This window comes from Cyprinus carpio, chromosome B25, assembly GCF_018340385.1.
Source record: "Cyprinus carpio isolate SPL01 chromosome B25, ASM1834038v1, whole genome shotgun sequence".
Taxonomy (NCBI): Eukaryota; Metazoa; Chordata; class Actinopteri; order Cypriniformes; family Cyprinidae; genus Cyprinus; species Cyprinus carpio.
In genome coordinates, this window is record NC_056621.1 from 3,351,751 (window position 1) to 3,368,431 (window position 16,681).

The 16,681-nt window shown below is 33.0% G+C and overlaps 1 protein-coding gene across 1 annotated transcript in view; it reads left to right on the plus strand.

Moving 5' to 3' along the window:
• Window positions 1-2,591: 2,591 nt before the first annotated feature.
• The window catches only part of pparab (peroxisome proliferator-activated receptor alpha b), a 37,870-nt gene continuing 23,780 nt past the window's right edge, over window positions 2,592-16,681 (plus strand). The window contains 2 exon segments of the mRNA XM_042752572.1: window positions 2,592-2,814; window positions 8,673-8,699. Coding sequence (XP_042608506.1) covers window positions 8,684-8,699 — 16 coding nt within the window. The 5' untranslated portion in view covers window positions 2,592-2,814; window positions 8,673-8,683.

A 16,681-nucleotide genomic window follows, 5' to 3' on the forward strand; every position in this document is an offset into this window, starting at 1 on the left:
GAAGATTTCACAACATAAGTCCTGTGTCTTTCCTCAAAGTGTTTTTGCAATGGAAAGAGTTTTAATTTGGACGAGCCTCGGCTTGCCTCATCTCAAGATGACTTTCATTTTTTAGAAAAAGAATCTAAAAATTACATCATAAAAACTTGTTACTTGGTTATCTTTTACCAGTAAAGGAAAAAAAAGAAAAAAAAAAGAAATCATGTAATTATAAAGAGATTTATTTTTAAAATCATAGCTATTCACAGATATGAATAGGATTTTATAACCTAAGTAGGTCTATATAATAACATTATAATATTTAAGTATATATACGATTATGTTTTGGGGCTACACTTACCTGATCATATGCTACAAATATATTAAGAAAACAAAATTATACATACATACATAGATTATATATATATATATATATATATATTATATATATATATATATATATATTATATATATATCTGCAAGATATATTTTTTTTGTCTTGGAGTGTTTATATATATATATATATATACATATATATATATATATATATATATATATATATATATATAATATATATATATATATATATATATATAGATATATATATATATACACGTTATAGGATATAATGTTCTACTATAAATATATTCTGTAAATTTATTTATTTAAAAAAAGATAATTTACAGATATTTACAGATATATATTTAGATATTTAGTTATGTTTTATGACTACTGTATACAATAGTAAGATGAAGTAAAATGGTAATTGTTAAAATGTGCGTGGCGTATATGACAAGCTTACACATAGTCTAGAATGTTTTATGCATTAAAAATCATGTAATTTTATATATATATATAAATTGCAGATACTTACAGATATGTGTAGGATTTTAGATAAAGATAGATAATGTACAAAATGAACAAAAACCTCTTAAGTGATTAAAGTTTTTATTTTTAAGTGTAAGTGTAAGTTTTTGTTTTTTAAAATATATTTGTTTCTGATAAAATAAATAAAAATACATTATATGAAAAATGATAGATATATTTACAGATGTATATTATAGGATAAGTATAGTATAGAAAATTATAGATATATTTACAGATGTAGTATGTATCGGATTTTAAATCCCAAGTAGATGTGACATTAGTAGACCTATCATAATAGCAGCAACTGTATATAATCAGGAAAAATAAAATACTTCACCAACCCCCCCCCCCCCCCAAAAACAAAAACATTTCTGATTTTGCTTCGAGGTAAATGGAGGATATGTTTCTTGTACCTGTACATGTGCAGCTGTTCTGACTGTGCGCAGGCAGACCGAGGCTGTGTGATGTGATTCAGTCCTGCTGCAGATCACAGCACATGTTTTATTGTTTATATCTTTTAGAGCTCAAGCACACCGTGTTCTGTCTGCAGACTCTCTGGACTGCTGTAAGAATACAAAAGCGTGCACTTTCTCAACTCAAATCTGCACTGAAATGCATCAAAATCACATTTAGACATTTTTACTACACTGATGTTAAAGCAGTGCAACACAAAAACAGACTTTCTCAGTGTTTCCAAAAGTCTGAGAAAACACTTTCATGATATAATTAATAGTGGACACACACACACACACACACACACACACACATACACACACACACACACACACACACACACACACATATATATATATATATATATATATATATATATATATATATATATATGTGTGTGTGTAGATTATTTCTAGTACAATACATTTTTGTATTGTTTTATTTCATCATGCGATTCTTTTTTTTTTTATTCATGCAACACGTGCACACAATGAAGTGTTGGGTGTAATGCATTTAATTACTTTTCCCTTGAAAAAGTATGTTTTCCTTTAATTTAATTAGTTACTTCTGATATAATTACATTGAATATACAAAACAATAGTGAATTTAACATTAAAATGCAACATGTTAAAATGTGTTTTTAATGTGTGTGTGTGACCCTGGAGCACAAAACCAGTCAGAAGTAGAACAGGTATATTTTGAAGCAATAGCCAACATTTATGCCAAAAATCATTAGGATATTAAGTAAAGATCATGTTCCATGAAGATATTTTGTAAATTTCCTACCATAACTATATCAAAACTTTTTTTTTATTAGTAATATGCATCGCTAAGGACTTAATTTGGACAACATTGTGATTTTCTCAATATTGTTTTATTTTTATTTTTCTGCTCCCTCAGATTCCAGATTTTCAAATAGTTGTATCTCAGCCAAATATTGTCCTCCTAACAAACCATACATCAATAATAAAAAAAGCTTATTTCAGATATATTCAGATTTGTGTCTATGTTCTATAACTGAATCGCATCTGTCTTGTGTTATCATTCTCTTCAGTACAGCATTGCATCGCATACTAACTGTCATTGTTTAAGCTGGATGTTGATGAGTGTACAGTATGTGCACTGCATGCACTGAATAATAGTACTGTATAATGCAGTCCAACCATTCAGACAATCTGTCCTCTTCATGTACTGTCTATGAGCGTTCCCGTCAGGGCAGGGGACGTGTCCTGCGCTCTGATTGGCCGAGCGCTGAGGTGTGTCGGCGGGGTGTGTTCGTGCGTCCGCATGATCATCTGTGCGTCATGACGCCGTTTCCGGGCGGCGCGCGAGAGCTGCGGCTGCAGTTTGACAGCAGCGGAGGTGCGCGACGCGTCGAGTCTCGGCGGAGATTATGTGTTTCTAGAAATGATATAAATGCTCTTTCGCTGCAGAGATCGCGCTGACAGCACCGCCACCAGCTCACTGACGCCTCGACGCGCGATGTTTGGCGAGCGCTGGCTGCTGCGCTTGAAGGTGACTCGGTGTTTGTGTTTGTCAGTCAGTGTTGTTGTGTGAACTCAAGATCACATTCTGCACTCCTCATGTTGCTCTATTCTATTCTATTCTATTCTATTCTATTCTATTGAATAGTTTTACGCTTCTTTCTGCTTTATGTCCTATTCTAATTTGCTGTTACTCTATATTTGTGTTGTAAGCTATGCATTTTCTTATATTTATTGTTGTATATTTTATATTATATATTACTTTGTTAATTTAATATTACATAATAATAATGATAATAATGTGTTTTACCATTTCTTTAGTTCTTTTATTAGAATATGTAATTTTATTTAATAATATTATGTTTTTTTATATTTGCTATATTATACGTTATTAGTAGGCTAGTGTATGTATATTTCTTTTGCTATTTCTTTAGTTCTTGATGTAGAATATTGTCTTAATCGAATATATTCTATTAGATTTTTCGATTTCTTCTATTTATTGTTATATATTGTATTACAATAATTTATATACATATATATCTATATATATATATATATATATTATATATATATATATATAATTTTTTTATATTATAATATATATATACTACACTTTATTTTATTAATATTATGTATATATATATATATATATATAATATATATATATATATATATATATATATATATATGATGTATGTTTCTTATATTTACTAATTATTGTAGTGGAATATTATGTCCTTAATCTATTATATTGTTATTTATTATACTATATATTTATTATACTATGAATTACATTATATTTACTCATATTATATATTATATGTATATATTGTTGTTTTTATACTATACTTATACATATTTATTTAATTATTTTTCCTGTTTTTTTAGTTCTTTTCGTGGAATGTTATGTTCTTAATCTATTAGATGCTATTAGATTTTTTTATATTTATTGTTATACATTTATTATATTATAAATTACATTACATTTATTCATATTATAAATTAAATTAATTTATTTTATTTGTATGCTATATTTATTTATATTTATTTAATTATTTTTCCTATTTCTTTAGTTATTTTTATGGAATATTATATTTATGAGCAGGTGTACAGAGAATTAGTGTCTGAACAACATGCAGGATTTGATTAGTCCCCGTGTCTTTCATCATGGCTGATGGTGTTCTGCTTGTGATATGTAGTTTTAGATGGTGTGGTTATAGATTTACAGAGCTTCACGTGCTGTGACTGACCAGAGCTTGATTTCTCTGTCTGACTAAAATCACACAGCAGTTTTCCAACACTAACCAGGCTTTTCTGAGCACATCGTTAGAATTTTGCCTTCTGTGTTGGAGAAAGAAGAGATTTTTGCTCCTGTGGTGAAAGAGAGTTACATAATATCACAGGTGTAGTTACTGTGTGTCTATTACACTGCTGTAGCAGCTCAGTATGACATTGTTTGAGTCTTAATCAGTGTCTGCAATTGTGGATTTTTAACATGTTAATTCCATGGTAGGCTTTGACTACTATTGAGTGCTATAAACTTTCATATGACATTATTAATATTAATTAATAATAATATTAATAATATATTAATCTGTGTTTAATTGTAGGTTCATGACAAAAAAGTCACATAATATCACTTTAAAAAAAAAAAAAAAAAATAATAATAATAATAATAATAATAAATCAATAGTAATTATACTTTTTCATAAAGACTATGTAGCCTATTTTGAGTACAATTACAATTAAATTATTTTATTTATTTATATTATTATTTTTATTTTGTACAAACTTTTATGTAATCATTTTTTTCGAAGCTGTAAATAAAAAAAACACAAAGATTATTGGATTTCAGACTATAACTAAAACTAAAACAAAAAAAAAACATTTTCAATTGCTTTAAATAAATTACACTTTAGAATAAAATATAAGAAAACCTATTTAAAAACTCATTTTGTTTTGGCTAACATTTCTCATTTAGAAATAATTTAGAAATAAAATCAAATAAAATCAAATCAGAAAATATAAAACTAAAAACCAAAATGTTTTTCAAATGTTTTATTTACACTCCTTTGTACTTCAAAATTGATGTTATATATGAATCTAGTAATAAGATTCAATTTCCTGTGGAATTACCATCACATACCATGAATGTACCATGTTGCTACCGCAGTAATTTTTGATAATGGTCCCGTTATATCATATCAGACACCATGTGATAATTTAGTACTTAATTTTGTCATTTAATCCTATTTTTGTGATCAGCTGAGCATGCATACAAGACCATCTCAGCGCTCCGTAGGTTTCCTCTAATCTGTGTTTACTGCACAGTTTTTTCTCCCAGACCTGGTGTAATTTACTCTTTCACAGCACATCTGCAATGTTAAGGGTGCCTTCTTCAAATAGTCAACGTGATAAAGCCGGTTGCAGTGTTATATGACATGTTGCTATGCTTTTAACGTGTTTGCAGAGCTGCAAAAGAGAGTTTATTGCGTAATAAATGGCCATGGATTGATTTGTTAGGTTTAGATATCATAAATAGTCACTATGATATATTTGAGTCTTTGGTCCCTTGTTCAATGTAAGTGGGATTTTTTTGATCCTAACCAAAATTAAGTAATGATTGCTCAACTAATAGTGAGTGTTGGCCCAAATCAGAGCGTCTTTATTTATTCGTCCACCTGTTTTTATTGCTTCAAGCTCTACTGTGGCAAGCAAAAGTAGTGCGGTCAGGAATAGATCTGCTGTTTTGAAAGTTCTTGAGCTGTAATAAACAGTTTGGACAGTGAGACTAGTACTATCAGCAGATAGGGCAACATCGCTGGACATGGGATCTCTCACACACACGGCATGCATTACCACGACTCTCTGTAATTTGACCCAGATCTTTCAGATTCACCAACTACATTAATGTTGATGGGGTTTTTCCGTCTCAGTTTATAATGACTCTGATCATAGAAATCTGGGATGGGTTGCACCACCAGTTCTTTAGATTTGAATTCAATTAGGACGCAACAACAGTAGTCTATTAAACATATGCACTATATTCTCCTCAGGTTTTGAGTGAAAAAACATTATTTGTGGATGTGTGTAATTTTGTCAACTGAGGTGCATGAGCTCAGATCAATGAGGCCTGTGATCAGTCAGCTCCAAAAAAGAAATGCAAAACCCATGCTCATTGCAAGAAAGTTAATAAAAAGCTTAAATCTTGTATTTGGTAATAATAAAGCATTCTAAGGAGTTTTAATTTGTGGTATAGAAACCAGGAACTTAAGAAAGTGTAACACCAAAGTAAACTTGTTTGGTATGTTTAGCAACAGAAAATTAGCATTTTCAGAAAAAATAAATAAAAAAATCCAGCCAGGTCAAAATTACTCATCATGAGGATTACATTTTAATAAGAAAAACTTGTTTTTTTCAGCAACTATGGCTTAAATTTTGGTCATTTACTATTTTATACATCATGTACTATTTTATTTTATTTTTGCTGTTTATCAAGATTTTCAGCTTATATTTTATTTTGCATACCTTATTGGTTCACATTAGAATTAAGTAACTGTACGTAGTTTGATTGCTCTGTTTATCCCTTATGCAAGACTTAGTGAATAACAATGTGTTAAGCTCTTTAAAAACTATCACTTAGTTGCTTAATACAATGCTTTTTGATTGTTTTTACTTTATGTCACAATGTTCTAATTGAGTTTGACAAAGACGTGAGAAAAATGGAAGCTTATAATTGCGGTATTTCCATCATGCTGCATTATTTGTCATTTCTGCTACACCTAGGTTAAGATGTAACTTGCAATGCATTGCTAATGCGACAGGCCCCTGGACACAAACCAGACTGTCCTATTCTAGCTGCGGGGCCCATGCTTAAATTACTCAAGCAGACTCACTGCTCACAGCACCAACCCCCATAAAGTTGCCTAACCGGATGTTCTGCGAGGGTCTTGAGTTCACCTTGTGTTTTCATAGTTGTGTTGACCTGCATGTTGCTGTAGGTCTTCGGCTATATCTGTCATGATACGTTTTTAGTGTTTTGGAACTGAAGTCTTTGCAAACTGTATTTACAGAAAATACTCAGAAAATTCCATGGAATTTTTAAGCTCTTGCATGTGACGTAACCCAATGCAACGCGCTAGTTTGAATGTGTGAAGACCGTCAATAACCCATTGATGTTTTAATCTACATACAAATAACAACGTTAACCCAGCATTTACCAACGTGCAGTGTGAAACTCAAAACCGACCAACCAGGATTAATTAGTAACTCTGGTTGATAATATATAGAGATAATATACAGTCAAGACGGTGTTAATAAGTAGTTAATAAAAGAATGGTGGGATGTTATTATGATGGAGGTTTATATTGTGCAAAATGACCAACTGACTCTAAATGATAATGCTTATTGTACATTTGCTTACAAAATAAGTCAAAACATGGATGTGAACAATTGATTGGAGTTTAGGTTTATTATCTGAGAAGAAAGAAAATCCAAAGTGGTGTGAAATACACAGATGTTGTATGTACGAAATCACTTGTCTAGGTTAGTTTAGCAATGAATATGCAAAAATATTTGACTCCACGATGTTTGAAAACGGTATTTCAGAAAAGCCACATAATAAGGAACTAGGAAAGCCAAATTGGCCTTCATTAGTACCGTTACATATTAGGTTGAGTGTCTTTTGAGGAATTATCACAGATTTGCTCTCATGTCAGAACATGTTGTGCTGCTTCCGTCGGCCTCTCTGCAATGTTTACTCACTCTCAAAAGTGTTAGCAAAATGCTAACGTCTCTCTCTTTCTCAGGGTCTTTGTCTGACTCGTTTGGAATCTGAGACTGCTAATCAGACCCTTCTTGCTTAGTTATTCAGTAAGAGAATGGGAATGTTCTCGCTCTGTCCGTTTCCCCACTGTTTGTTTTCCTAAAACAGGATTTTCAGGTTGGGCTGACCAGTTTTTCTTTCCTAACCACTTGTCTGTGTCTCCTTAAATGTTAACATCAATGTCTCAACGGTTTTCAGGCAGAACATGTACACCACCGTTCAGAGGTTTGGTTCAGTTAGGATGCATTAAATGGATCAAAAGTGACAGAAAATACATTTATTATGTTACAAAGGACAAGCAAAAGTTGACAAACAACTTTCTATTCATCAAAGAATCCTGAAAAGAAAGTATCATGGTTTCTACAAAAATATGAAGCAGCACAACTGTTTTCAAGATTGATAATAATAATACATGTTTCTTGAGCAGCAAATCAGCATATTAGAATGATTTCTGAAGGATCCTGACACTGAAGACTGCAGTAATGATGCTGTGAAAATTCAGCTTTGATCACAGAAATAAATTACATTTTACTATATATCCAAATAGAAAATAAAACAAAATAGAATTTCACAATTTTACTGTTGTTACTGTATTTTTCATCAAATAAATGCATCCTTATTATTTGGTGAGCAGAACAGACTTCTTTCAAAAACATTACAAAAATCTTACAGACCCCAAACTTTAATCAGTAATGTATATTCTATGTAAAAAGAAGTCATGATATTATCATCAGGATTTCTGAGTTTTCAGAAACCAAAAGATGTTAGGTAGAACGTACAAGCTTTGGTTTTTTCGTACAAAAAAAAAAGGTATAGTGATCTGATTAAGAAGATCTGAAAGGAAGATTTTCCACAAATAACGATGTAAATTTGGACATGTTTCTTGCAAAACTCAGAACATGTGACTCCAGAAGTCTTTATAGTGAATATAATTCATATAGTGAGTCACTTTATGTATATTTTGTAGGGGGTGGATTTGTATTGTACAAATCAGTATCCACTTTCATTGTTTGGAAAACAGAAGCTTGGACATTCTACCAAACATCTTCTTTTGTGTTTTACAGAAAAAAGTCATATGGAACAACATAAGGGTGAGATAATGATAAAATGTTAATTTTTGTTCCTGAAACTGTGTATTGACCAATGCATTTTGAGCACTTGTGAATGCATGAACACATTTCTACATAATGTTTACAGTGAAAAAGTACACCGACTGCTTCTTCCTCCCTCGGAATGTTTTCATACCGAGTTTATCACTTTGTATAAACATAGCCGTGCATGCATATGTTTTGTGCATTTATTGCAGCATCAGCACATGTGTTTGAAGAGACCTGTTGAAAATATAGAAAACCACATTCTGGTTAACTTAGGCAAGGCTGTTATCTGTAAACCCACCAACAGACGGAAAGACAGATTTTCTTAATTGATCCCTGAGGGGAATTTTACTTTAAGCCAACACAGGCAGTTTTAAACATGTCACTTCCTGCGCTTTGACCTGGTCTGCTGTTGTCTCGCTGCAGTTTTCATCTCAGCAGCTTCTGTCCTGACAGACAATACTGAAGTTGTGTTCACCGCTTAAGTCCGTCTCTAAATGTCCATCACACTAAATGACCATGTCAGAGACAGACAAACCGTAAGCAGCTCAGGAGAGATTGTGAGTCAGTGAGTATCTGCTGAGGCCTGCAGGCATTTCTTTACCCAGCAGAGCTTGCTACAACAATATTGTTGTGTTAATGGAACTTAAACGACTTTCAGTTTTACTCAGTAAAAAAGGTTTTGAGTACTGCACAACCTTGTTTTCTTGTTTACTTAACCGACAGAAACATTTTCCTCAATGCCACTGTGGTTGCCAGGGCATTGCTATGCAGTAGCTGGGATTTTATGAGTGGTTGCTGGGGTGTTATTAGTGGTTGATGGTTGCTGGGGTGTTATGACTGGTTAGTGGTAGAGCTGCAAGATTAATCGTTAAATGATCGCAATCTCATTTCAACCATCTATCTAACAGCCTGTCTTCTGAATTAAGCAGACTGAAACCGTGAATCCTGTCTCTCTCACTCTCTCTCTGTTTATGGTTGTTTGTGTATGCATGCGGGGGAGGGCTGTGATTTTCTAAAAATAATCATATAATACCCAGCAAATTACTAATATTATTTTTGCTTGAAATGAACATCCTTAGTTTCTTTGGGTGGTTGCTGGGGTGTTATGAGTGGTTGTTGGGGTGTTATGAGTGGTTGCTGACCAGTGGTTGGGTGAATGCTGGGCGTTTGCTGGGTGGTTGCTGGGGTGTTATGAGTGGTTGTTGGGGTGTTATGAGTGGTTTTTGACCAGTGGCTGGGTGGATGCTGGGCATTTGCTGGGTGGTTGCTGGGGTGTTAATGAGTGGTTGTTAGGGTGTTATGAGGGGTTGCTGACCAATGGCTTGGTGGATGCTGGGCGTTTGCTGGGTGGTTGCTGGGGTGTTATGAGTGGTTGCTAGGTGGTTGTTGGGGTGTTATGAGTGGTTGCTGACCAGTGGCTGGGTGGATGCTGGGCGTTTGCTGGGTGGTTGCTGGGGTGTTAATGAGTGGTTGTTAGGGTGTTATGAGTGGTTGCTGACCGATGGCTTGGTGGATGCTGAGCGTTTGCTGGGTGGTTGCTGGGGCGTTATGAGTGGTTGCTAGGTGGTTGTTGGGGTGTTATGAGTGGTTGCTGACCAGTGGCTGGGTGGATGCTGGGCGTTTGCTGGGTGGTTGCTGGGGTGTTAATGAGTGGTTGTTAGGGTGTTATGAGTGGTTGCTGACCAATGCTTGGTGGATGCTGGGCATTTGCTGGGTTGTTATGAGTGGTTGCTGACCGGTGGCTGGGTGGATGCTGAGCGTTTGCTGGGTGGTTGCTGGGGTGTTATGAGTGGTTGCTAGGTGGTTGTTGGGGTGTTATGAGTGGTTGCTGACCAGTGGCTTGGTGGATGCTGGTCATTTGCTGAGTGATTGCTAGGTGGTTGTTGGGGTGTTTTGAGTGGTTGCTGACCAGTGGCTGGGTGGATGCTGGGCATTTGCTAGAGTGGTTGCTGGGGTGTTAATGAGTGGTTGCTGGGGTGTTATGAGTGGTTGCTGACCAGTGGCTTAGTGGATGCTGGACGTTTGCTGGGTGGTTGCTGGGGTGTTGTGAGTGGTTGCTGACCAGTGGCTGGGTGGATGCTGGGGATTTGCTGAGTGGTTGCTGGGATGTTATGAGTGGTTGCTAGGCAGTTGCTGAGTGGTTTCTAGGGTATTGGTTACTGGATGGTTGCTTACTGATCCAAATCCAAACAGACTTTGTAATATACAATACACATCTGCAATAGTTTTTCCTTTAGATTTATGTTTGCTATTCTTTACTATTTATTTGTTGGCAGGTTTTTTTGAAGCCTAAATAATTAATTTGGTTTATTTTCAGCATAAGGTGAATATCAGGGGTCAGTTCTTTTTAAACACAACATGAATCTGAATTCATAATGCTTTATACGCTGTAATGTGATGTATTTTTTCAGCACTTTTAAACTGTTTAAGAATGACTCTGATGTGCCAGTGTTCATAATGTTACCGTGATAATTTTACCGTGAGAAGTGTGTCATCCTGATGTCACTGGCTTCTGGTGTCTGGTTTTGTTGACTGTGTTGGCCCCTCGTCCACCCCCAACGCCGTGTGTTGAATTGCAACTTGAAGCAAGACACAGCAGGCGTGTGAAGCATTTGCCACTAAATCCTTCGGGACGATTAGTACTTTTCATGTATAAAGACACACAAACATTAAATAACATCACGTGTATAAACTCAAGAGAGAGGTCTTGTTGTGGTTTTGCACATGCTGTCCCAACTTCAATCCTACTAGGAATGAAGCTCATTTATTTTGTATTTTTATTGTTTTGCTGATATACTCACATAGTGATGTCAAAAGCTCTTTAATTGAAGTCGTGATGACTTTCATGCATTGATGACTTCTAGGATTCTCTTTATTCACACAGACTATAGTATGTAGTTAATATGAATAGGTATGTGACGGTATCAGATTTCCATGCTGCGATTAATTGATAGTTTTATCACGGTATACGGTATTGTCGCGGTATTGAAATTTAGTTTTAAAAAAGTGGTCATAATACAGTATAACAGGTTAAATATTTTTTTCTTATAACAAAAATAACTAAACATTTAAATACAATAAAGCAATACAAAAAAATATATAAAGTTAAAAGTTTTACACAGATTAAAGTGCAAAAGAACTATAAAGACCAATAGGTATCGCTTTACAATAAGATCTCATTAGTTAACCTTAGTTAATGCATTAACATTCCCAATGAGCAATAGCTACATTTGCTACAGAAGTTATTAATCTTTGTTAAAAAAAATACAAGTCTTAGTTGATGTAAGCTCATTAAATATCACAGTTGCAACTTTTGACTTTAACAATGTGTTATTAAATATTGGAATACCTAAGATTAATGAATGTTCAGAAGAATTTTTCATTGGCAGCTTATGTAAACTAATGAATTAACTAATGTTAACAAATGAAGCCCTAATGTAAAGTGTGAATGAACAATAAAGAATCAAAACACTTTCAAACAATATCTAGGGCATGTTATAGTCCAGATTAAAATGGAAAAAAAAAAAGTTTGAAAATAAATAGCTTATGAAGTCTAAATATTTAAGTATTTAAGTAGCAGCTGCTTTATTTATGGGGTTTCCAGGGTAAGGGCTGCATTTTCTGCAGTTTAGCGCCATCTGCTGTCAGAGAGTGAATGTGCTTTCATTCAGCACGTCTCTCACATGTTCCCCCATGTGCTTCTCATGCGTGCTTGTTTACATCAGGGCGCACACTAGTCTTTCAAGCAGCATACAGCGGTGTTGTGCATTTTGACCAGTTGATGGGAAAATTATTCTTAAAATGCATTCCAAATTCTGAGTAATTTGTAATATATAATTATTCACAGTATTTAGAAGTGCCCACGATAACAATATTGTGCATATTCATTACCGTGATATATCGCATTACCGAATACCGGCACATGTCTAATCCTGAAGCTAACAGCTAATCCTTAACTCCTCATATTTGTTGGTCATAGTGCCAACTTCATCCTGAACTTTTGTTGTTGAATATGGCATTTAGAGGGATTGTGTCATTAAAAAGGTTTTCCACAATCTTGTGCAGGGATTAAAGTTAACTTAAACTACAAGCATAAAAACATTTTCTTACTTGAAACAAAATAAAATGTTAAAATAAAATAAAATGTAAACAAAAACCCATAAATGTATTTTATTTCAGCTAAATAAAAATGAAAGTGCAAACTCTGAAACTTGCATTTTTCATTGTCAAATATATGTATTATTATTATTATGTTTAATTGTTATTTTAGTACTATTATTGTTATTTATGGTTGAGTTTTCTACTGTACCTATATGATTACATGTGTATATTATAATTATTATTATTTTATTATAGATATAATATTATTTATTCATTTTTCTCACAGTGGCTGCCTGAGGCTGATACTGAAAAGTAGATTTAATGAACACAATTTAATAATATTTGATTATTTACTGTTTTAAAAAAATATTTCGAATTTAAAAAAATTAAAACAAAATATAATTTATTATTATTTTCTATTTTTAATTAACTATTATATTACTATTATAATATATATATGTGTGTGTGTGTGTGTTTTTATTTATTTTTTTAAAAATGTGTGTGTGTGTGTGTGTGTATTTTTTTTTTTTTTTTTTTACTTTTGTTTTTATTTTAAAGGAGAGAAGGTTTTATCTCGATAATTAATAATCGATTAAGCTGACATTAGGAAAATATAAACTTAAATGCTAGATGAAAATAAGTGACAGAGACATGTTCTGAGAGCATCCACTGACCGAGAATAGCCCCTGGAGAACTGTACATGCCATATCATTGCACTGTCCAGCTCGTTGAACACCGTACTTCCCATGGCTGCCAGGACACATTGGAAATGCCCTGGCGTATCTCCCACAGTCTGTGACCACTGGCCGCCCTCTCTCCGTCTCCTGCCGCGCTCTATCTCAGGCCGAGACGGGTGTGCAGGGAACAGCGTGTCCTGGCTAGGGGCGATGCAGCATGTTCAGGGGCTTGTCATCGCGGGACGAGTAGGTGCTGAACATGGAGGGGAACACATTCAACAAGCTCGCATTACATACAGGACCTTTGTTTATTTGCACAAGGCTTATATAATCATGCAGTGGCGAAGTGTTTATTCTGATGCAGCTGATTGGTTGGCTGATAAAATTTATTTTTTTTATTTTTTTTTTTTTAATGCATGAAGGCAACTGGTGTTCAGACGCTCTGTGGTATTTGAGTATAAATAGAACAGAACTATGTTCAATTGTAGAAAAATATGTACTTTTTAACTTGCTGCACAATGTTGTTGCACAGTTTTAATAGAAAGCACAGTTTGCACAGTACCATTTTGAAACATTTAACATTGCATATTGCATACTTAATTTTAAAATGTAGTATACCGTATCTTTACATTAAATTGTAGTTATTAAAAAAGTAAGTCTAATTAATTGACATTATTAAACTGATACAATTAAATAATTTTTTCAGGGCCCAAAGAAATTCATTTTATTTTTTAAAATTCCATCCATTTTCCAAATTTCTAAATTCCATCCATTGAATGGTTTATTTAAAAAGCGTGTCTAATTAATTGAAATCACTGAACTAATAAATAACAATTTACAATTTCAAAGTTTAAAAAATATTATATTTTTAGGGCCCTGAAAATCGTTTTATTTTTTCCCAAATTCAATTTAATTTTTTGGTAAATTCTGTGTTTTAACCTTTTTTATGGATTCGGATTTAATAATTACATTTGAATAATCAAAAACCATTTCTAAACAATTTAATTCATTAAACTTTAACAATTTAAAAATGTAAAAGGAAATAATTTAAAAACAAACATTTTTACAATATGAGCAGTTTTATTTTTCCTTTTTTTTTGGTTAAAATTTTCTGAATTTATGATTTAATACAAATGTATTATCAACGATGATACTTTTAATCAGTTGATGAAAAATTTGCCAAATTCATGTGAATTTCTGCATTATACAGTAAAATGATTCTGTCCACATTTTGCCCTTTACTTCTTCTGAGTTGGTATGAGTTTGGTATTTTTGTAACACTTCGGTCCATGTCTGACCTCATTGTAGATCGATGACCTTGAATGTCTCTGAATGAGAGTGCCGTGTCCCTCTTTGACCCCTGACAGACACAAAGATCTGCTGTATTTGTCCTCCTTCTCCTCTGGCTCATTGTTTCCCATCTTCAGAGTGTTTTTCCCTCTTTCTTGCGGTCACTCTTCAGTGACATTGAGTGAATGAGTTTCTGTCTGTCTGTTTCTGTCTTTGTCATCGTCACATATCAGTCAAACATGATTGTCGCTTCCAGATCCTTCAGTCTTAGATTTTCCTTTAGTCTAAATCTCTGTATTTAGATTCCAAAAATACCATGGAAATACCATTTATTCTTGGACCTGTACTATAGTAGAAGACAATTTACTTTCAGTATTAACTTCATCTCAGATGTTTCCTAAGATTCCTCAGGAAAGATAAAAACAGACCCAAATGAGTCACTAGTTGTCATAGTCTAGAGCTGTAAAATGAATATCTAGAGCAGCTCAGATCTTTTGATGAGAAATGTTTGGGTTCATATTGAGATCTCTGACATGATTCCAGACTTTGGCATCTTGAGCAACTCTGAGCACAGTTTAAAACATTGAGATCTCTTCAGAAACTTCGGCCCAGTGTTTCATTTTGTTCGGCTTTGGCTTCGGACAAGAATTTTCATTTTGGTGCACCCCTATTTATAAGGACAAGTACTAAAGCTTTTGATTGAGATATACTTTTAAGTACTCTAAGTATAATATATTTATACTGACAAGTATAAAGAAAAGTCTTAGTATATTTGGCTTATACTTGTTCTTAATATTTTGATACACCAGTATTATTAGGTATTCTAAGTATACTTGGTTAATACTGACAAGTATTGTAAGATTCTAAAGTATCCTTAAAGAAAAAGTATATACCTTAAGTAAGTATTCTATTCTAAGTATACATGGTTTGTAATGATAATTACACAGAAAAGTCCAAGTATATTGGACCTGTACTTGTACTTATTACACCTAGTATTTTGATCAAGATACACTAGTATATTACTTAGGTATTCTAAGTATACTTGGTTAATACTGACAAGTATAAAGAAAAGTATACTTAAGAAAAGTATTATTAAGTATTCTAAGTATACATGGTTTGTATTGACAGTTACACAGAAAAGTCCAAATATATTGGACATGTACTTGTACTTATTCTTTTGATCAAGATACACTAGTATTATTAGGTATTCTAAGTATACTTGGTTAATACTGACAATTATAAAGAAAAGTATACTTAAGAGAAGTATTCTAAGTATACATGGTTTGTATTGACAATTATACAGAAAAGTCCAAGTATATTGGACCTGTACTTGTACTTAATCTTTTGATCAAGATACACTAGTATTATTAGGTATTCTAAGTATACTTGGTTAATACTGACAAGTATAAAGAAAGGTATTATTAAGTATTCTAAGTATACATGGTTTGTATTGACAGTTACACAGAAAAGTCCAAGTATATTGGACCTGTACTTGTACTTATTCTTTTGATCAAGATACACTAGTATTATTAGGTATTCTAAGTATACTTGGTTAATACTGACAAGTATAAAGAAAAGTATACTTAAGAAAAGTATTAAGTATTCTAAGTATACATGGTTTGTATTGACAATTATACAGAAAAGTCCAAGTATATTTGACCTGTACTTGTACTTATTCTTTTGATCAAGATACACTAGTATTATTAGGTATTCTAAGTATACTTGGTTAATACTGACAATTATAAAGAAAAGTATACTTAAGAGAAGTATTCTAAGTATACATGGTTTGTATTGACAATTATACAGAAAAGTCCAAGTATATTTGACCTGTACTTGTACTTAACCTTTTGAACCAGATACACTTGTATTATTAGGTATTCTAAGTATACTTGGTTAATACTGACAAGT